Here is a 24,004-nt window from a genome sequence, read left to right on the forward strand (position 1 = left end):
GGCTTAGTAAGTGTATTTTGGGATGGGGTGGGCAAAGTGGGATGAGATAAATGTGGTTGGGGGTGAAATTCTCTGTTCCCAGTGATGAGAATGTTGCATGGCAACAGCCCATTGTAGGTGGGGTAATCCCAATGGGGCAAGTGAAGCCCTCAAATGGACCACAATTGACAGAGAGGCAAGAAGGAGGTCCATGGACCCTCCCAACCAGAGCTTAATGTTGATGGAGGCGAGAAGGTGGTGGAGTTTAGGTACGCCATTATCCCACTTAAATAGGTTCCGTTCTTGCCTCCGAACCTGCCTGTACCAGGAGCAGAGGACTTTATCCTTTTTTTTGTGGCACATAAAGAATGACTGTGGGACTTCAGCCACTTGTAACACCCCCTCCCCCACCCCAGTCAGGAACTGGTCCTGACTGGCCTGTTGCTAAGCAATGTTCATGAGAGCTACTACACTGCAGCTGGATTGTCTCCCTGGGCTGGGGCTGCCCTTCGATCAAAGATCCTTAGCGACCAGAAACATTGGATATTGGGTATGGGTGTGCTTTCTGGAAGCAAATCACACCATCACTCTGACTAGTGACACCCCCTCCCCTTCCCTCCCTCTCTGTCTATGACCACCTAACACCACATCATTCCCCCCCCCCCCCCACACATCAAGCTTGTTTGTTTGGGGTTCTACACAATCCTCAGATTCTGGGAATAATTTTCTGGCAGCAGCATTTGCCTCCTCCATGGAATGGCTGAGTGTGACCTGCAGGGTTCTGATTGGCTGGCAGCTGTTATCAGGTGGGACTTCTGGCCCTTGGCCTATCAAAAGCTCCCTGCTGGCCTTATCACTGCCTGATTGGCATGTGGTTTGGTGGGTCTTCTTTGGAAGAGGCAATGCGGTCACTTGCCAGTTCTCCAGTTTTCATCGCTGCCACCATGTTGGAATTTAAGTTTATCTGTTAGTTCAGCACTGGCCAGGCATTAAGGGGTGTCTTTAAATGGATTTTATTAACAATATGTACACGGTGTTATTGCAGCAGAGTTCTCTAACCTAAACTGCCCTACTTCCAACTCTCCAGCAGAGTCTCTCCCACATGACAACAGAGACACAGTTACATTCTCCATTTCCACCTTAATGCCTTGTGCTCCTAGATCAATGATTCCCATTAATTAGGCCTTAAAGCAGATTGTTATGACCATGGACATGTCGATGCAGTACTGTTGTTCATTCTCGAGGAACAGAATTTAAAAACAGCAAAGTTATGCTGAACTTGGATAGCACGTTGAGCACACTAAGAGCACTGTGCACAGTTCTGCGCCGCCCCCCCCCCACCACCCACCAACACACACAGTAGAGAAAAGAATACAGAGGCACTTGAGAAAGTGAAACAAAAATACCATAATAATGCCAGATCTGAGTGATTATGACTTTAAGGAAAAAATAAATAGGCAGTTGCTTTTTCTTCACTCGAAAAGAGAAGGTTGAGAAGTTCTTTACAGAGATCTTTGACATCATGAAGGGATTTGATAGATTAGATGCAGAGAAGATATTCCACATGTAGAGTCATGATTATAAGAAACTCACTACTAAACTTAATAAAGAATTTAGAACAAATATCTTTACATGGGGAACATTAAAGTGTGTAACCTGGTACCTTATGATATCGTTGATTTGGATAGTGTTGATCCAATTAATGGAAAATCAAATAAGTACATAAAGGAGAAAGAATCTGCTGATGGGGGGCGGGGGGGGGAGGAAACCTGTGTGAAGCATAGTCACCAGCACTGATCAGATGGGCCAAATGGTTTCTCAGTTGTAAAAGATGAAAATAATGTCTTGTTCTTACATTGTGCATGACATCCAAAGTATGCCACAGTAAAGGAAGCGCTTTTGAACTGCTAATTTACACACCAAAATATCCAATAAAGAGCAATACATTCGAAATAACTTTACCGAGGCTAGTGTCCCATCACTATGTCACCCTTTGTTCACTAGTACACAGCCAGCTTCGAATCAGTCCTCAACTGAGGAGATTCTAATCTCCTGGTTATGTTGGTCAGCCAAGGCTTTCCTGATTAGACCAATCAAGAACTTCATAGTTAACAGCATCAACCTGGTTCCAATCACTACGACGATAGAGAACAAATAATTTGACTGAAGGATAAACATTGACCAGGATGTTTTACTATTCCATTCCCCCAGATCACCAATCTTTCAAGTCAATACAAGGATGTTTCACATTTTAGATTTTCTGTTTTTGCTCTGGTTGATTAAATGTGGTCAATAGTACTGATGTGCAGCTGGCAATGCTGCCAGCCCTCCTCTCTCTCCTGCTAAGCAGCTGTCTCCTCTGCTACTGTCTGTCACTACCTCAACAATTCTGCAGTTACTCCTTCTACAATAGCTTTGCCCATGCTGACCCTGATTGAGGTAGCTGTCATGTTTCCAATTATCCTGTTGGATCCATCACAGAACAGTTGATTTCCTTCCCTTGACCCCCTCCATAATATTGGTGAAGCCTACCCTATCGTGTTAATTATGGTGTCTGAATTTTAGTGTTGGCTTAATGCCAAGCTGGTAAGCTTTTAATTCCAGATCAGACTGGCCGGTCATATTAAGCAACACATCCTTCAGCTGCTCAGAACAAGCAGAGTAAAAACTGTCTCCAACCAGCATGTGCTTGCAGAACTCCTAGCCTAGTGCCTTATGTTGGATGCCATCCTGTAATTGGACAAAACTTGCTAAACAATCATAATTGCACTAATAACTAATTTAAGATTAATAGTTAGACTTACAATGTGACTCACTTAGTGTGCAAGCAGCTGCATATATTAACACACAGGATCCTGTCCTTTGCAACCCAGAAAGAAGATGCCCAGTTGAACAAAAGGTTGGATGATAGACATTCCCTGGTGTATGACCCAGCAAAGCTCTGGCCAATCAAAGTCAACCTACCTAGTTTGAATTTGAACAAAGGTTTGACAGTTAACATTCTCCATGGCAACACCTCTACTAATCTGAATCCATTTGCAAATTAATCAGCACCCTCATCTCCTGCAGTATAAGTTGTTGTTCCCAGTGAGATTTGAAATTCTTGCAATTCTGCCCTGATACTTACAAGGTGAAAAGATTTTTCAGCCTGTCTTTTTCTCAGCAATACCTAGATTTTATAGAATCAAGTGACTGTTCCACTTTTTGTGTCCTTTACCTTAACAGAAAACAGAAGTAATGGAAATTATACTTGCATAATCAGGTTAATGATACTTCAAAGAGAAAGGTAAATTCCACTTGAAATTGACAATACAACAAAAAAGCTTCTGTCTTACGTGACCACAAGGAGACTCCTTATAGAGGTATTGCACAACAGATAAATACAAAGACTTTTGCATGCAATCTCTGGAATGCCAGAACATTCACTTTCCCCTGAACAGATTCAGTTTTTGAGTCACATTCTTTGACAATTGCATTCCATCCAAGTTCCCCTGTATATGGTTAACACCAACGAAGCACATGGGAACAGACCATTTCTCAATGTGGTCACATTAGTTCTGATGGCGTAGCTTTCCATAGCTCCTTTCTAACTGAGTAACCACTAATGCCCATTTCACAATCAGGTTCTCTGATTCAAACTTCCAATTCATTTGCGTGCCTGATTTATTCATATTGCCTTTAGAATCCAGACCTTTTAGCTTGGCTGTAAATCACTTCCACAAGAGCTTAGACAGTTTTATCTCACTTCCTTCTGTCTAACAGAAGGCTGACGTTCCTTTCGTAGAGAGCTCAGCTTGCACCTAAACACACCAGGAATTTTATAATTGTATCTTGCTGCAACAGCACAGAAACAGGTCATTTGGTTCGATTAACCTCTGCTGTTGTTCACATTCCACATGAGTCCTCTCTGACTCAATCGGCATCATCTCAGCCATTTTTCTCAGCCATATCTAAAGGCATTTCTTTTGACTTTTTTCTCTGGCAGTAGCTCCCATATTGTGCCTGCTGTCTGAATTAAGGAATGCCCCCTAATTTCTCATATGGATTTACTAGTCACTATCATATTTTCACAAGCCTTGTTTCAGATTTTTCCATAATGGAAACATTTGCTTCATGTCTCCTCTATCCAGTCCATCTACAGTTTTAAAAACTCCATCAAGTTTCCACTAAGTCTCCTCTTTTCCAGATACAACAGCCCCTTTCCCAATATCTGACTTCTCTCAATTCTGTTGCCATTCCTGTAAGGTGTTGTTACATTCTCACCAGTGTGTCTATGTAATTTTCAAAGTACAGAGTTCAGAACTGTATATAGTCGTCCAAGAGCGGCCGGATCAGGGTCCTTTACAAGTTCAACACAATGTTCGTAGTTGTGAATTCTACATACCTAGGAGTTGCTAGATCTTTTAATTGCTTTGTCTACCAGTTTTGTTCATCTTTCTCTTCCTTTAATATTACCTTGTGTCTTCTTTTCTACAGCCATTAAAGTTGGCAGTATTATAAGCTTAGTTACTGGCGGAGAGTGACATTCCTGATGAAGAGCTGATGCCCAAAACATTGATTCTCCTGCTTCTCAGGTGCTGCCTGACCTCCTTCCAGCTCCACACTCTTCAACATTGTCCCAGTTACAATGGCAGACCCAGCAAGAGCACCCAACAGCGGTGTCTCACTTGTGACCTCACCAGGAAAGGCAGGCACCATTGACACAGGCGCGAGATCACAATAGTGCCTCAATGCAGAGGTGCTCTGAAGAATCTAGAAATGCTTGACAAAGCAAAGCTCATGTTGGTGTGAGGGAATCTTTCACAGGATGGCTCATCGCCCTCTGACGCCTGCAAATCAGAGAGGGACTTATTTAAAGGAGGCGTTGAGGGCCCATTGGCTCCCTGCTGTGGAGCTGTCTCAATGTAATGACCAGATTTCAGCCGTAATGCGAGCCCTGTCCACCTTTGGGATGAATCCAGTAGTGTCAATATTTGAGCTCCGTTTGGGGTCTTTGTTACGCAGACTTTGTTTACTGTAGCTGCCGGTTGAGTAGGCAGAGTTTGTCAGATCCCTCATCCAGCAACAGCACTCAAAGCTGGGAATGTGTCAGGGCATTGACCTGTCACAGGAATCTGTTATATTGTTTCTGGTCCCACCTCCAAAACCACTTTGCAAAATTAAATTTTGGGGTTTGATCACCATTAAAGACACTGAATCTTTCTGTGATGTCATTTAGAAGGTTTCAACCAAGATCCACAAAGTTTTTTTTAGATCTGCAGGTCTGAACCTGCCTCCAAGAGACGTTATGCCTGACAGTTGCTTATCTGATGATAATGTGTTGGTGAGAGCTCATTTGAAAGAGACAGAATTCATGCTAACAGATGATATGCAGCAGATAAAAATCTCAGGCTACTTAAGGAGTAGCCATTCGCAGTGTTTTCTTCTTAGACAACATCAATTTCACATTAAAACTCAGGCTTCAGGGGCTCTGGGCATGTGCCGCTGCATCTCTATCTGTTAATCATCCCGTTTCAACTCCACGAATACAGAGGAAACACCAACTCAGAGTGAAACTAATGAAACAAAGAAGGCAGCAATGGAAGGGGTTAGCGTGGCTCTGATTGACAGGGAAGGAATAGATGGTTGATGCTGGCAGTTAACTGGTCCTCTTTCGTATCTCTTTATGTAAAATCCAGGCTCATACATTGTACGTCCCTTCCTTACCAGTATTAATGTTGCTGGGCAAAAGGAGGCTAAACTTCAGAGGCACTGGCATAGAAATATAGAAAACAGGTGCAGGAATAGAGTCAAAATGTGTGGCGCTCGAGAAGCGCAGCAGGTCAGGCATCATCCGAGCAGCAGGAGAGTTGATGTTTCAGGCATAAGCCCTTCATCAGGAATGTAGGCAACTCAGCCTATCAAGCCTTCTCCACTATTCAATATGGTCATGGCTGATCATCCAACTCCGTCCCCTGTTTCTGCTTTCTCTTCATACCCTATGATCCCTTTAGCCTTAACAATTATAACTAACACCTTCTTGAAAGTGTTTTGGCCTCATCTGCTTTTTCTGTGGCAGGGAATTCCACAGGTTCACTAGAGTCATAGAATCATAGATGTACAGCATGGAAACAGACTCTTCGGTCGACGACCAGATATCCCAACCTAATCCCAACCACTCTCCAGCACCCGGCCCATATCCCTCCAAACCCTTCTTATCCATATACCCATCCAAATGCCTTTTAACTGTTGCAATTGTACTAGCCTCCACCACTTCCTCTGGCAGCTCATTCCATACACGTACCACCCTCTGCGTGAAAAAGTTGCCCCTTAGGTCTCTTTTACATCTTTCCCTCGCACCATAAATCTATGCCCTCTAGTTATAGACTCTCCCACCCTAGGGAAAAGACCTTGCCTATTTATCCTATCCATGCCCATAATGATTTTATAAACCTCTATAAGGTCACCCCTCACTACTCCACAAGTGAAGAAATTTCTCCTTATCTCAGCCCTAACTGGCCTAGTCAGTGCACTTAGACTTTGTCCCATGGTTCACCGCATCTAGCCCTGTTAGAGTTTAATAAGTTTCTATGAGACCTCCCCCTCCATTCTTCTTAACTCCAGCAAATATAGTCCTAACCGATCCAGTCTCCCTTCATGTGTCAGACATCTGACTCATATCCAGGCTGGATCTGAGAGAAGCTGAAAGTGTTTTCCTGGTCTTGCAGAATCATAAAATAGAATCCCTATAAGAGTAGAATCCCTATAGCATGGAAACAGGTCATTTCAGCCCAACAAGTCCACACCAACCCTCCAAAGAGTAATACACCCAGCCCTATTCCCCTACCCGATTACTCTACATTTACCTCTGACTAATACACCTAACCCACACTTCACTGAACTCAATGGGCAATTTAGCATGTCTAATTTACCTAGCCTGCACATCTTTGGACTGTGAGGGGAAACCGGAGCACCTGGAGGAAACCTGCACAGACATGGGGAGAACGTGCAAACCCCGCACAGGCAGTTGCCCGAGGGTGGAATTAAACCCGGGACCCTGGCGCTGTGAGGCAGAAGTGCTAACCACTGAGCCAACGTGCCGACCAAGAAGCTAATCTCAGCAACAGAGCCTCCAAGTAGACTTCATTTTCAAGGCCCCTACATCTTTACTTAAAACATGGGCTCCGAAGCAAGGGTAGAGATTCTACCCAGTAAAGCAATTTAAATCAAGCGCAAAGATAAAGAGCCTGCCTGAAGGGCCCAATGCCTTTCACACTGGTACAATCAGCGAAGAGGAAAATCGGGGCACTCAGTCAAAAAACAGAAAAACATCGATGTGAGAACATCGCAGAGAAGGAGAAACAGAAACAGCAACATACACACAAGAAAAATGAGCCACTGCACTCGATTGGCTGAGGAATAGATGTAGCGATGCGATGTCAAAAGAGCCCCCTCTGTCCATTTGTGTAGGCGCTAATGATTCTGGATTCATTACTTTGAAAGGAAACACTGTTTTCACTTGTTCTTTCTCACCTCTAGCCAATGTTTAGTAACACCATGCAATAGGTCGGGGGATCTTCTGTAATTCTGCTTACAATTCTGGTCACTTTGCTGTAGGAAAGATATTATTAAACTTGAGAGGGTGCGGAAAAGGATTACAAGGATGTTACTGGGACTGGAGGGTTTGTGTTTTGGAAGAGGCTGAATAGGTTGGGGCTTTAGATTAGGTGCCCTACAGTGAGGAAACAGGCCCATCAAGTCCACACCAACCCTCCGAGGAGTAATCCAGCCAGACCCTCTGACTAATGCACCCAACACAATGGGCAATTTAGTATGGCAAATTCACCTGACCTGCACATCTTTGGATTGTGGGAGGAAACCCACGTAGACACAGGGAGAATGTGCAAACTCCACACAAACAGTCACCCGAGGCTGGAATCAAACCTGGGTCCCTGGTGCTATGAGGCAGCAGTGCTAACCACTGAGCCACTGTGCCACCCAATTCCCTGGAGTGTCAGAGACTGAGGGGTGACCTGATAGAAGTTTATAAAATAATGAGGACTATGGATAGGGTGAGTAGCCAAGGTCTTTTTCCTAGTGTGGGTGAGTCCAAAACTAAAGGATATCAGTTTAAGGTGAGAGGGGAAAGATTTAAAAGGACCTGAGCGATAACTTTTTCACACAGAGGGTGGTGTGTGTAAGGAATGAGCTGCCAGAGGAAGTGGTGGATGCTGGTACAATTGCAATATTTAAAAGGCATCTGAATGGGGATATGAATTGGAAGGATTTAGAGGGATATGCAGGAAAATAGAACTGGGTCAGATGGAGATGTCTGGTTGGTGCCGATGAGATGGATGAAGGGTCTGTTTTTGTGCTGTATGACTCTATGACTCTAAGACTCTAAAATGTCCTGTGGGAAATTTGCAATATGAAAACTCTCAAACAGCATATAATTGTACCCAGGGCCATTACACACAGAGTCATCTGAGAACCTTTTTGAACGTCCCCATTTTAAAGTGATGGTGGAAGAATGGAAAATGCAATCAATAAATAAAATATTTTGAAATGTGCAGGAATTATCCATTACAAGTTAAATTTGCATCGCTATTTACTTAGTGGCAACTGCTGTGATGACACTATGGTTTTAAAAGGTGTATGTTGTCCTTTTCTTGTGAAGAGAGGTTTTGAGCTGTCGGTGATGAGATGTCTCCTCCAGGCCAATAAAGCAAACAACTTCCGAGGCCTTGGATTTTCTTATCTGTGGTTATTTATTATTATCTTTGCTTTCTTGTTCATTGTCAACTGCACAATACAATCAAGCATTACAGAAAAAGTAAGGTGCCACATAGGGAAAGCAATAATGGTTCATCAGAGTGATTCCGGGTTGGTTTGTTGGACAAGATGAGATTGGGTCGACTGGACCTGTATTCACTGGAGTTCAGAAAAGTGAGGGGGGAATCTCAAAGAAATGTATAAGATTCTGATGTGATTGAATAAACTGGATGCAGGAACGGTGTGCCCCCTGGCCGGTGGGCTTTCCCCCCCACCTCCGCGCTCCCTGAATAAGAGGTCATGGTCTCAGGGTGGAGGTTATGTCAGACTGAGCTGTGTTGGTTTTGGGGCCTTGGTGATCACAGTCACCTAATATAGGCAGCTGATAATTAATAGCAATTTTTTGATAGTTTATTGAGTTTGTTAAGAAGCAGATATGATACATTGATAATGAAACAAAAAGAGGAAGTGTGACTGTGATAACCACAAGCTCATGACGTCAGGATGACTGTTATCCCCTTGCCTATTTCCATTTGAAGGTTAACTTGCAATCCTTTTAAGAACAAAAACTTGTCATTTTTCAAAACACTGTATTGGTAATAGTGTAGTATGGTGCCTGATAAATCTCTAATGTGAGTTATGACCTCAGTGATCTTTATAACCTCTCCTCTATTTTCATGTACTGGAGATCTGTTTATATTTGTAGGTGGCTAGTTAATGCTGTAACACACATGTTACAGAAAGAATTTCAGTTTTAGGGAAGACCCCAGTTTCCAACAGAGGAGGTGCAATTTCTTCACTTGGGGTTAGCGAACCAGTGGAATTCTTTACCTCAGAAACCTGCGGAGGCCAATTCACTGAATATTGCTTCAGGGAGAAACAGGTTTCTCGAGGATAAAAACATCAAGGCCCTGAGGAGAGAGTATGGTGTTGAGAATGAAGATCAGCCATGATCATGTTGAATGAGAGAACAGGCTGAATGGGGACTCCTCCTGCTCTGTTTCTAAAACTGATAACTTCATGCACAGAAACTTATTAGTTACAGAATAATCTTTGTGTTATAATGAAGCAGCAATTTTCAAATTTGATTTTGGCTGTGTCAAACATAATTCATACTTCAGTACTCATTGTATTCCAAGATCACAAGATGGTGTTGTGTGTCAGAATTCACGTACAGACGTGTTGCTCCCACATCGTACGAAGGGAGAGGCTTTTCTTACATCAAAGTGGGCACCCTCCATGTCTGAGCAATGATGCCACAGCTACACCTGACTACATTCTCACCCAAAAATCACTGTTCAGGAAGAATCATTGGACATTGATCACAAACCTAGTTGATTTCTTCTCTCTAGCTGAGAAATCAGGGGCACAATTTTGTGATTTGGTCCCTGTCAAATAACAATCTTGACCCCACACTGTGTTGGGAACAATCACTTAGCTCTCTGAGAGATCTAGCTCAAATGCAATAGAGCCAAATGGCCATCTTTTGTTTTGAAAAATTCTGCAATACTGAAATGATAAGTACATTTTCTTTCTGAAATATTAGATATAATATTTAATGCTGAGATTGTTACAGGGATTTACCCAGTGCTTGGTCTGAATTTCTCAGCAATTTGAACACTGCACAAAACAGTTGATCAGGTGCTTTCAGCTAAATCATTGATGACAGATTTTAATTGAACACTTAAGAGGCTAAACCACTAACAGACAAGGAAAGTGAGTGTTTGTTATGTTACCAACTTGGGAGCAGCTGGCAGACTCCTCTCCTGTGCTAATATCGTGACTAGGTTTGGGGGCGGAGAGGAATTCTCTGGAAAATGGATTTCAAACAAATAACCTTAAAAAGAAATTGGATGTCAGCATTTGAATGGTTTCTAATTTGCTGCCTGAATGATTCCAAGCAAATGGGGTGCTTGAGGAGATTTTTGAAGCTGGCTCTTGAAAAGAAAACTGACAGAAATAATCAGCCGACAAAGATATCCTCCTTATCGGTAATCATAAAAAAAGCTCCACGCATCCAATCCACAGGAGATCAAATTAACACAAAACATCATTTTTCATTTGACAAAGAATAATTGAGAAAATAAACAGTATTTTATTAGAACTCTAACTCTACATAACAGTCAATTCTCCGTGTTCCATAGGTAAAAGCTCCAATATATAAAATTCACTGTGATAATGTTCCTTCTGCACTGAAATATCAGTCTAGATTATGGAGCTGCTGCATGGAGTTTGAAGTCAAGATTAACTAACATAGTGACTAAAGGCTTCTATGTACAGTTATCAATAACCTGCTCTCTGATGCTCCATTGAGGTTCTGCCAGTGCACTCAACTCCAGATTTTAACGGATTGTAGTGCAAGTATGAAGGAAAAGCTGAATTCCTGAAATGAGATGAGAATGACTATCTTTGACAGCCAAATAGCATTTGACAGTGTGGCATTGAATAGCCCCAGTAAAATTATGCCAATTGATTCAAGAAACAGATCTCCACTGATTGGAGTCTTTGTGAGCACAAAAGTCAGTCATTATGATTCTTGGAGGCCAATACTGCCCACAAACAAAGCTTTTCACTGTACTTTGATACACATGACAATCAATCAATCAATATTCTCAGTTTCCGAACATCTCTGCTGGAGTTTCTCAGGGCTATGCCCTATGCCCAATCATTTTGAGCTAATGGTTGTTTCTAGCCCCAGTCATCTTGAGCTGCTTCATCAAAGGTCTTCTCTCCCCACAAAGTTGGAGATGAGTGCCCAGTGTTGAGGTCCATTCACAAGTCCTCAGAGTTGAAGCAGCAAAATCTGGACAATGCACAGGAATGGACTGCTCCGTGGCAAGTAACATTCACGCAATAGCAGGCAACAAAAGACTTCAAGAAGGGACAACCTTAAACATTCATATCCTCCATCACAAGGACACAGAAGCAGCAGTAATGTCAACTACAAAATGCAGTGCAGCAATTCAAGAAGTCACTTTTAACCACACCTTCCAAAATTACCTCTTCTATCACCCAGAAGGACAAATACAACAATCACATGCAAGATCCCCTCCAAGCCACACATCAGCATGGAAATTTCATCATTCCTTCACTGCCTCTGGGTCAAAAGTTTTCTTCCCAACAGAACTATGAAGTAGAGAATTCTAAAAATTCACAATTCTTTGAGTGAAGAGATTCTTCCTCATCTCATCCCTAAATGGCTGACCTCATAGTTTTGGACTGTCCAGCCCAGAGAAAGAGCAACATCAATGCTAGATACTCATTTGTTGGCTTTATGATTGTGAAATTTGAAAGTAATTGGAATAATGGCTCAAATGACACTGTAAGTGTAGCAATTGAATGTGACAGTTGAGTGTACCTATAGCACATGCACTACAATGGTTTAAAGAAGATTGCTCAGCTTCATCTTCTCAAAGGCACTGAGGGATGAGCATTAAATGTTAGCCCCGCCAGCGATGCTCATATTCAATGAATGAATGAGTAAAGTTGGACAACATAAATATTGAATGCAACATTTTAATATATAATAAAAATTACAAATGTGGTCCCAAATACACTCATTGACATCAGCTTAAGGCATCTGACATATGGCGTGGATTGAAGCCTGCCACTCATCTTTGCATCACCCATTTCGACCTCAATTGCAAAACGTTTTAAGAGTGGGTCAACCTTTGAACCGAATAGCCTTCCTCGGCCTAACATTGGGGATGGACTTCTAATTGCCACTCTACAAAGGGAAATGAGTTAGGAAAACTTACTGCAAATTCTGCAGAAATGCTGCGTTCCTGACTGTGCACATTGGTTTGCAATGGGAGTCTTTCACTGATATACCAAGTTCAGGAGCATTCAGATCTTACAATGGATTCTTACAATGGAATGTTTGAATTGCTGTATCCCTGTAGTTTTCAATAGATCTATTGGGCCACTTTGGGCAATTAGCCTCATGGCCTTGCGGGCAAAGTGAGTCAGGGATTTGTTACGGGTCCAGGATGTAAATCCAAGTTTACAAGTGGGAATGTTTCTCAGCACTTTGCAACTTTCAGTGCACCCAACCATTGAGCAGTTACTGGTTCTGAAATGCCTGGGTTGACTTTTCATTGTGGAAATGTGATTTGGCAAATGCTTGCAGTTCTCTTCAAGTCTTTTTGTGGAAGATTCAACATATCATTAAGAGGCACTCACTGTAACTGAGACGAATGTGAGTGCAACAGGTACAAATAATGGATTTGTTTATCCAGACTCTACTCTGTATGCTTTTAAATGACTTTCAATTCACTTTGAGAAACCCAGCAGTATCATTCACTAAAAAGCCAGAGGATTTTTTCTCCTCTGACTGATGTGAAGTAATGTTTCTGGATGCTGAGGACTGAGCTGGGTGCCAGTTTAATGAGTGCAAGGCATCTTTCCAATACATGACCATGTGCAGTTAGCAGCATAATAGAAATTTTACTGTCACTGTGATTCTTACTGTATGCCAGTATAATAACTCTATTCTGTCAGTAGGGTTTAACTACTTCTAATGCATAACATCACACAAATGAAAACAGGCAGTAAGCTTAACAAAGAAATCCTGTTACTTCATCTGTGAAAAATGCATTGCCTCATGTTGATGGAAATGTAACCTTTCTTCTATAAAGTGAAGCCTTGCGAACTGGGCATGTTCTTTATAATGGTATATATTTTCATTGTTAGATTACTAGGAAAATGTTTGGCATCCTTTAGAGGAGATAGCACTGCAGGCCCAACACACACTTGGAATGAAAACGCTTTGCATTGTGAACATGAAGTTTCAAATGGAAAACAAGCAGAATGTATGAGCCAAATATGTTCATGTTAAATGGCGCCACTATTTAGTTTGAAAGTGATACATGTTTTATATCAGAATTGGGATCAAGAATCAAAGCATCAAAGTAAATCAAAGTTATCAGGTTCCAATTGACCTGCAATAATGTAATTATTTGGTATTGCTAAATTGGTAGCTACCCCAGGAAATACTACAGCTTGCAATTTTCTTCCAGTGAATTAAGCAAACTAACCCATTAAACCAATTATTATGCATCAGAAATGGTTGAAAGAAGACAATCACTCATTTGTGCCAATTAATCTGAGTACATTGTCCTTGATTGCCACCACCAACTCCATTTCCTCGCCACTGACACTGGCCTTCTCTCTGACACCATCATTCTTTTGAACAACTGCAGGAGGATGAGCCAGACTGGTCACAATCCCTCTTCCATAATTTTCTGAGCTTCTGAACACATATACACAACATCATGAAGAGTGTCTTTCTCCACCTCTGTAACATCTTTCAATGCCACTCTGCCTCAGCTTACCTTTTGCAGAGACTTCATCCAGGCCCTTTTTAAAAAAAAAATTCTAGACTTGATTATTCCCTGGCCAGCCAGACATCTTCCACCTTAAGTTCTTCAAAATCTTTGCTGCCAGCATTCTGTTCACCCATCATCCTTGTGCTCACTGGCTCCCAGTTATGCAATGATTTGACTTGAAAGTTCTTGTCATTGATCTCAAATCCCTCTAAGGCTTTGTCCTCTATATATCTGTAACCATCTCTAGCCCTACAAACCTCTGAAATATTTAACAATTTTCTAAGTCTTGCATCTTTTGAATCCCCAGTTTAACTGCTCCACCACTGGTGGCTGTGTGTCCACTCGCTGAGTCCCTAAGCTCTGTAATTTGCTTCCTAAATTTCTCAGTTTCTCTATTTCTCTTTCATCATCCTTACAAAGCTCCTTAAAATCTAACTTTTTGATTAAACTTTTGGTCATCTGGTTCAGTGTCAGATATTGATTGCTAATGCTTCTATAAAGTGTCTTATATTAAAGATACAATATAAATATGTTGTAATCTTACACTTATAGATATATATTCAATCATCAAGATGATGTTACAGAAAGGTTTGAAAGGCCTAATAATGACTTTGGGAAATGTGGAGACCAAGTTAAAATTAGCCAAAGGAATTTCTTCATCCCTGCCCTCTATTAGACTTCTGCACATCATCTGTTACCTTGCTTTATTCCCAGCCTGTGGCACAGTGACTAAAGGTCCATCTGTCCGAAAGACATCCAAAAATAAATGACTGTTGGCTATTATTCCAGTCTACTGCATCAATTCAACAGTTCACACAGACTAATGTATGGTAATAAATGCAAATAAACACAAATACTGCCTGAGAAAGTGAAGGTGGAGTATAGAGACACTTAGACAGATGGTCGTGTTGTCCTTGCACTATCACTGTTTGCGGTGACTGAGCTGTCCAGGGATTGACGCTTGTTTTCCAGCATGACCTCTGAGGCAGAATGCCACCAGCTCAAACTGTGTTGCAAGATTCTGAGCAGATAATCTAAGCTGGCTCCTCAGCAAAGCTCCCTGTACTCTGCTGAACAACACAGCTTTAATCAGTCCTCAAGGGCAGACATTTAATTTCACAAACCTGCATATGCATACAACTGCTCTGAATGATTTAGCAAATATTTATCCTCTTCTTCCCTCAATGTTTCTCTTTTTATCTTCAAGAATGGTCATTGGACCCGAGACATTAACATTGCTTTCTCGCCACAGCTGCTGCCAGACCTGCTGAATTTCTCCATATTTTTCATATTTCTAGCATCCGGAGTTATAGAGTCATAGAGTAGTATGGAACGGAAACAGACCCATCAGTCCAACTCGTCCATGCCGACCAGATATCCCAACCCAATCTAATCCCATTTGCCAGCACTTGGCCCATATCCCTCTAAACCCTTCCTATTCATATACCCATCCAAATGCTTTTTCAGTGCTGCAATTGAACCAGTCTCCACGACTTTATCTGGCAGCTCATTCCATACATGTACCTTGTTTTACTTATCTTTTTATTCCTCTCCTGCTGGTAGGAGCACATTGACTGGTCTCAGAGATCCTGCTCAGTTAGATAATCTTCAGGTGTGAGTCTAACTGTGGGTGTTAACAATATGGGGTATCACAGTCATTGCTTGACCCTTTTCCCACTGAATGCCCACACATGTTCATTTCCAGCAGGAATAATTGGATTGTGATTGAAAGAGGGAACCCTGGAGCTTTAACTCCTATTTTTGTTGTCTTCATGGAGACTCTGAGCTGGGAGATGTGCTTCACACTCATTATTAATGTGCAAACGTTTTGCTTGCTTGTCTTATTTTGAAGAAGCTTTATTTGCTGTCAGTGTGACATCGCCCAGACCAAATATATTTTCAGCACAATCCCTTTTCAGTCTCTACTGACACATTAGAACCTGATGTTCTGAGACTATAAGATTTTCTTTGTCCTGTGTGCAACTTTTATTCAGATATTGTTTCTCATGATTTTAATGTTGAAACTGAAAGTTGACGTTGAATAGAGAATGTCACTTTGGATTCAGCAAACTATATAGAATATGTTACGACTGAAGGACATGGGAAAATAAATTCAGGAAAGATTCAGGTTAGTGGTGTCTGTTCTATGAAACATTATTGTTACACACAAGGACTTTCCATCAAAGAGGTGCACCACAGGTCATCACAGAGACTAGTCTGTGAATCAATGAAACAATGATCATCTAATGAATCATTCCCAATCGATGGAACTATCGCCAATCTGTAATGAAAAGCAATAAATCTGTGGGTTTCAGAAGATAGCCAAATTACAACCTTATTAAAAATGGATGGAAATACAAAACAATGAACTACAAATCATTTAGATTGACGTCAGAAAAGGAAAAGTGATGGAATCTGCAATCAAGGACATTGTGTTTGTGCTTGTCAGGTAAAAGGATTTAAGAGACGGAGAATGAGGATAAAATCCATCTAAAAATTGGGCCGATATGTCAAAATGATAAAATTGGCAGAGTAGTCACAATGACTGACGTTTGAATGTTGCTGTCTCTCACTTCGCTAATCACAAAATGTGTTCAAAATATGTAACAAAAATGTATTATCAATTATTGGTATTAATTACAATTTGTTATTATTCATAACCATTTCTAATAAAATGCATATAAATCTTATTATAGAATTTTACACAAGCAAATTACTTATGTGAGTTGAGACTAATTTTTGTTTTATATTTGAACTGCAGGTTATTCATTCCGATGCCTATTACTGTAAAACTATCCTCGATGATAACAGTTCCTCTGCACTCATCATTCTCGGTTTTGTCCTAATGTCTCCCCTGATTGTGATTGCCATGGTGACCTACTGCAGTGTGGCACGCCGTCTGCGTCTCTTCCTTTGCTTCCTACCCTACTCCCGAGCCATCTACAAAGGCTTGAAGTGGACTGGGCATGACCACCCCAGCTTCTGTTGCTGTGGAAGAGAATGGGATAGCAATTTAAAGGCTTGGGTTTGATCGAGTTTGATGATAAGTTGTATGTACTGCAGCCTGTTACTGCATTTGCATCATAATTGTATGCTCCATCTTCTGTCTCCTGCATTGTGAAAATATTGACAGTGACATTTTAGCATTAAGATCAAAGCAGTGATTACTGGGAATACATACCAGGTCCCTCAACATTTGTAAAGGGAAAGGAAAGATTGATGTCTTGGGTTGAGAGATATCAGAGCTAAGATATCATTCAGAGCTGATGTGTAGTTCCAACAATGCAGCTTCCCCCCATCTATTTTTAGTCCTATAATTTGAAGTATTAAATATTTATTCTAGTCTCTTTCAAGACGAGTAGCCTCGAGTATTTTCAATTATTTTTACTAGCTTTGCCTACATTATACACATCTATGTGCAATATTTGTGCATCTGAATGTTTTAAGCTGCCTATGTAAACACGTCACACGGTAAAGACTTTTCCCCTCCAGTTGGGATACTGCAGCGCTAACACTGGCGGGAAGGTTTCCCTGCATTATCTAGCGTAGGTTTGTCACTGATTACAGCAAAGAGCCCGATTGCTGGGAGGGAAGCTGGTTAGGATGCTAAAAGCCTGAATCACTTGGCCCACACGCCATGCCGGACAGGGATTGAAACATTCCCCAGAGCTGTTCTTGCCTCCCTACCAGTTGTATTTAAAATGGAGGCAGAATATTTATATATATTTAAATATATCTATTTAAAAGAGCAATGCACATTTGTGAGCGGACTGATTAGCCATCACTGTCAGAACTACCATTGGGCAGATTTGCAGACGGAGTTTATTTGTTTGATTTATTGTTGTCACATGTACCGAGCTACAGTGAAAAAGATTGCTCTGTGTGCTGTACAGGCAGATCACACCACACAAAGTGAGTCAGAGTTGCAGAACAGTGTTACAGCTGCAGAGGAGGTGCAGAGCGAGAGATCAAGATTTAAGATTTTTATAGATTATTCCATCCCACCCAAAACTTCCGATTTCTTCGGGGTTAAAACCCTCTAATTAGGATCAAAATGATAAATGAGTTAGTAAATTACATGAGACCTGCAGACTTTATTTTTCTTTATTCTTTCTTGAACGGTATCACTGGCAAGGCTTGCATTTGTTGGAACTGAGAGATTTAAAGAGTAAACCTCACTACTGTGGATCTGGAGGTCAAGTAAGGATAGCAGATATCCTTCCATAAAGGATTCATGTGCATCAGATAGAGTTTTACAACTATCAAGATAGTTTTTAATTAAACTTTAATTCCAGATTTATTAATTGAATCAAATCCCATCTGTGTGATTTAAACTCACACTCCAAGGGCATTAGCATGGGCCATTACATTATTAATCCTGTGATATTACTGAGGGGCCACAGTCTTCCCTCAGCTCAGGTCTTTTGTACATCAGTAGTTCCCCGATTTTCTCTGCCACCTTTGTATTAACATGCACCAAAACTACTTTTATCAGTTAGAAAGTTGCAGTCCCAATATCCCATTGACAGCCATGATCAGAATACTTAATAAAAACCAAAACAACTGCAGATGCTGCAAATCAGAAACAAAAATAGAAATTGCTGGAAAAGCTCAGCAAGTCTGCCAGCATCTGTGGATAGAAATCAGAGTTAACATTTCAGTGACCGTAGGACCCTGAAACATTAACTCTGATTTCTGTCCAAGATGCTGCCAGACCTGCTGAGCTTTTCCAGCAAATTCTATTTTTGTATCGGAATACTTCATGCTGCAATACTATTGATGGCTGTAGTGTGATGGCACATTGTTATATTCTGTGGTAGAACAGCTACAGACTGTACAGTGTTTGAAAAATAGCCTGAAGGAAAATTCCACAAAAAGTAATAAGATTTCAAGAAAATAAATTCACCCATTACAATGCTTTGAAAACCAGATTGATTATCCTAACGTCAATAGTTCATTGCCAAATTTAGAGTTTGCAACCATTTTTTAAAATATCATCAAAACGGGAACAAGAGTGTGGACCTTGCTGTCTAGGTTAACACACTTCAATTACAGAATGGCTGGCAAACGAAGAAAGAGCTATCCAATTTTTGTCAAATTAATAATCAGGGTAAGTTTTCTCTGATGCAAAGCTGACAACTTCCAAATCTGTTGTCCCAGGTTGCTTTAAGGATTAGTATTCGATGGATCGAAACAGTCCCAGCTTGTAAATTCTGGTCTGTATTTGCAAGTCATGACCCTTTTGCGAAAGTCAATCCCATCTGAGGAGAAACATTATGGGAGGACAAATATCTAGAACTTAAAGATTCACTTTACCTTGGTGCCTCAATCAATGCAGGAATAGAGGAGCGAGAAACATGATTTTTAATGATGGACTCACTCTCTGCTGAAGTCATGGCAATGTTTACCTGCAGTGCCCCGAATATCAATATCTGGTTTGTATGTTTGCTGATGCTCCAACACAATTGTGAGAACCCGTATCCTCAGTTAATACTGAAGTGTAAATAACAGTTAACATATGCTGCTTGTTTGTTCAGATACCTTCTGAAATGCCTGAAGTAAGGTTCAACCAGAATAACTTTGCTATCACTGTCTGCCGTGTCTAATAACGTGATCGTTTTAACCCTTTGCTTGCACCTAAATGACTGGCTTCAGATTGGGCAGCTCATGAGAACAAAATTAACAAAATGCAAACTGTTAAAAATAATTAACTTGTAAAAAAATGCTAAATGAATAAAGTGACTGTATGCAGAAACTGGGAGAATGAGGCATCTTTACTTGAAATTTCATAAAGATTTGAACAGAGTATTTTCAGTGACTCCTATCATTCACACATGCAATAAACAGCTCTGAAACCTAAGTCCTGTAATTTTACTATTCAACAACAGTACGACAGTATTCAACAACAGAAGCTTCTGAATCTCAGTGTCATAGTATCATAGAAATGTATAGAACGGAAACAGGCCCTTCAGTCCAACTCGACTGTGCTGACCAGATATCCAAAATTAATCTGGTTTCCTTTGCCAGCATTTCCCCAAGTTTCTCTAAATCGTTCCTATTCAAATATCCATCCAGGTGCCTTTTAAATGTTGTAATTGTCCCAGCCTCCACCACTTCCTCTCATTCCATACACGCATCACCTTCTATGTGAAAACATTGCCCCTTAGGAAGCTTTTAAATCTTTCCCCTCTCACCTTATACCTGCGCCATCTACTTTTGGACTCCCCTACCCTGGGAAAAAGACTTTGGATATTCACCCTATCCGTGCTCCTCATGATTTTATAAACCTCCATAATGTCACCCATCAGCCTCCGATACTCCAGGGAAAATATCTCCCTATGGCTCAAACCCTCCAGTCCAGGCAAAATCTTTGTAAATCTTTTCCGTACCCCTTCAAGTTTAACAACATCTTTCCTAGAGCAGGGAGACCAGAACTGAATGCAGTATATCAAAAGTAATTCAGGCAGCATCCGAGGACAGGCAAAATCCGAGGACAGGCAAAATCGACGTTTCGGGCAAAAGCCCTTCATCGATTCCTGATGAAGGGCTTTTGCCCGAAACGTCGATTTTGCCTGTCCTCGGATTTTGCCTGTCCTCGGATGCTGCCTGAATTGCTGTGCTCTTCCAGCACCACTAATCCAGAATCTGGTTTTCAGCATCGGCAGTCATTATTTTTACCTCGTATATCAAAAGTAGCCTAACCAATGTCCTGTACAGTCGCAACGTGACCTCCCAACTCGGTTACTTAATGTATGGTCCAAAAAAGGCAAGTATTACAAACACGTTCTTCACGATCAAAAATAGAAATTGCTGGAAAAGCTAAGCAAGTCTGTGGAGAGAAATCAGAGTTAACGTTTTGGAACGTCTTCCCTACCCTGTCTACCTGTGACTCCAACTTCAGAGAAGTACGAACCTCCATCCCAAGGTCTCTTTATTGGGCAACACTCCCCAGGACCCTACCATTAAGTGTATAAGTCCTGCATAATCGGTCAGTGCCAATGGAATATATTTACAATACTGGCTGTTACCAATGTTGATATTATAGCAACATTTATCAAAATGTCGGGTTAACACCAACATCCATCATTGCAGGTGGAATAATATTATGATGTTGACATCAATCAACACTGGAACAATATCACAACAATATTGACAGCTCTGAATGCTCTCACCAAGTCATCACAGGACGATTTCTCAGAGCTGTTAATTTGTTATTACAATTTGGACATTTATTATTCTGGCATCAAGGGTAGGCTTTGATCTGGACCTGCCTCTATTGCTGTACATAACTGTTGCATGCCTAAACTAAAAGTGCTGAGGATTAATGGGAATTTGTACTTAGGCCTCAGCAAAATCAATGGTGTCAGCATTGGTCACACCTCCACTGGGAACATGTCTGAATGATGAGATCAATGTTGAGGTTCACTCAGGTGATTTCTGGTATGGAGGAAATGTCTTATGAGCAAAGGTTAAACAGGGTGGGACTCTACTCACTGGAGTTTAGAAGAATGAGAGGTGATCTCATTGAAACATACATGATTCTTAAGGGGATTTTATTAGAGTAAATGCTGAGAAGATGTTTCCCCTTATAGGACAGTGTAGGAGCAGAGGGCATAGCCTCAGAATAAAGAGGCACCAATTTAAGACTGAGGTAAGGCGGATTTTGTTTCTCTCAGAGGGTCACGAGTCTTTGGAACTCCTTGTCACAGAGAGTTGTGGGGACAGAGTCCTTGTGTGTAGTTAAGGCTGAGTAGGTGGATTCTTGATCAGTAGGGGAATCAAGGATTACAAGGAAAAGGCAGGAAAGTGGACGTGAGGAATGTCAGATCAGCCATGATCTTATTGAATGGCAAAAGAGGTTCAAGGGCCGAATGGCCTGCTACTGTTCTTATGGTCTTATGGACTTGCCTATTTCCTTAACAACAAGCTACAAGTGTATCTTGAGTAAGATGGGTTTGGAAGCAATTTTCTTTTAGCTTTTTTAGCTTAATATTTTTAATATTTAATACTGTTTAATGTTTTTATTTACCATTGATTATTGCAGTGTAAAACTGCTCTTGCTGTTGGGAGAGATATTCTTTCAAAATGCATCTTGTGCTTCCTGAACCAGGATGAGTCCCAGGGAATTAATCAGGGGAATGTAACCATGATAAGTAGCATCCAGGTATGGTGGCCCACAATTCACAAACCCTTTTTCACCACATCACAGGAAATTTGGTAAAGATTTCCATTATTGAGTCTTCAAAGTTAAGGACAAAATCATCTTCATATGCAGTTGGAAACCGTACATGCACAGTAAGTGCACAATTTACATACCTTGGGTGTCGGGAATTCATTTCGCAGCTAATGTTATTCTAAACAAACTCAAAGATAAAGGACTTTGAAAGATGTGTGTGGAGACCAGATTTATCATGTAAATTGTATTCTGTTCCTTCCTCAGGCATAGATATTCATGATTTACAAATGTAATCTCTACGGTTGCACAACAGCTTGGTGTTGGCAGGGTTTAATGCATCCAACTGCACAGCCATCCAGGATACGGTTGGATATCATTCTCTTGTCAGCTTCCTTTGGGTGTTGAATTGTTTTTGATCCAGACTCATTTCCTGACAGCAATATGTGCACAGCAATGAGCCTGCACCTGCCATCAAAGGTTCCCTGGTTTCCTGGAGTGGAGGACGTCCTAAGGTTCCTCAGTCAACTGCATGTCCATCTACCTCTCCCTAAAACAGGGGAGTGGTTGCTATACTGCTCACTCACATACTCACAAAAGCATGGCTGTGCATTCACTTTAGGTTTCCTTTCATTCCATTTATGTCTATTTTCACCTCTGAACCCATCCTTCACCAAGGATCACATACATGTAAAACCAATTTTGAAGCTTGATTAAATAAAATAACCTCCTTTTCCATTTGCAGACCCTCATATTTAGATTCATACATCATTTTAAAAGGGATTTGAAAGCCAGAAATTCTATTCACTGTAATTGGCTCCAGGTGGGAGAGCAAGCCTGTACATTATTCCCATGCACTGGAGCACAAATTACAGGGCAATCAGTGGTCTGCAGCCTAAACTGATGAAAGATTCACAAAACCCTCATCACTACAAAAACTATCTCTCAGTGCTGACAGTATAGAAATGCAAAGCTAAAGTCTTAGTACAGATGCTGACATCTAGCCATGTTGGCAGCACACAGGGCTAAAGTATACCAGTTCTTGGGTAGAGAGAGTGCAAAAGTATATATATTTTATCACTGCTTCGAAGAAGAATTGCAAAGCTGTAGCATCCATGGTGAACAGCACTGTTCCATCAGACTAAATTCAAGGTTGCAGTATTAATTCATGGGTCAGATATGAGGGATCAAGATAGTAATCTGCAAAATGTGGGCTCAGAAGGAATCAAGATACTAACATCTTTACATTACAGTAGGCCACAGCCTTGAGTGTAGAGGATGAGGCAGAAACATTCAGACTGCGAAAAGAAAGCATCCATCTCACTCCCTCTCTTTTGTGGGAAGACCTTATAGAGGTTTATAAAATCATGAGGGGCATGGATAGGATAAATAGACAATGTCTTTTCCCAGAACTAGAGGCATGGGTTGAGGGTGAGAGGGGAAAAATTTAAACGGGACCTAAGGGCAACTTTTTCACACAGAGGGTGATGGAATGGGCTGCCAGAGGAAGTGGTGGAGGCCAGTGCAATTACAACATTTAAAAGGCATCTGGATGGGTACATGAATAGGAAGGGTTATGGGTCAAGTGTTGGTAAATGGGACTAGTTAGCATGGACAATTTGGACCGAAGGGTATGTTTCCATGCTGTACGTCTCTCTGACTCTATGACTCTAAGTAAAAGAAAATCCTTCGTAGCTCACTACTCTTTCTCAGCTTGCTCTGTAAACTGCTGCCTCTGCAAATTCCCTGCTGAAAGGAAATTGGAGAATAAACA

The 24,004-nt window shown here is 41.2% G+C and overlaps 1 protein-coding gene and 1 long non-coding RNA gene across 2 annotated transcripts in view; one reads left to right on the forward strand and one right to left on the reverse strand.

Moving 5' to 3' along the window:
* Positions 1–19,806, forward strand: part of tmem88bl (transmembrane protein 88b-like) — a 35,516-nt gene extending 15,710 nt beyond the window's left edge. The window contains exon 2 of the mRNA XM_043675808.2: positions 16,819–19,806. Coding sequence (XP_043531743.2) covers positions 16,819–17,088 — 270 coding nt within the window. The 3' untranslated portion in view covers positions 17,089–19,806. The remainder of the gene's footprint in view (positions 1–16,818) is intronic.
* LOC122540302 (uncharacterized) overlaps positions 1–24,004 on the reverse strand; it is a 122,508-nt gene that overhangs the window by 1,915 nt on the left and 96,589 nt on the right. The gene's annotated exons all lie outside the window — the stretch shown is intronic.

Source organism: Chiloscyllium plagiosum, unplaced genomic scaffold, assembly GCF_037043375.1.
Source record: "Chiloscyllium plagiosum isolate Xiang-an unplaced genomic scaffold, Cpla_swu_hap1 HiC_scaffold_37, whole genome shotgun sequence".
NCBI classification, from domain to species: Eukaryota; Metazoa; Chordata; class Chondrichthyes; order Orectolobiformes; family Hemiscylliidae; genus Chiloscyllium; species Chiloscyllium plagiosum.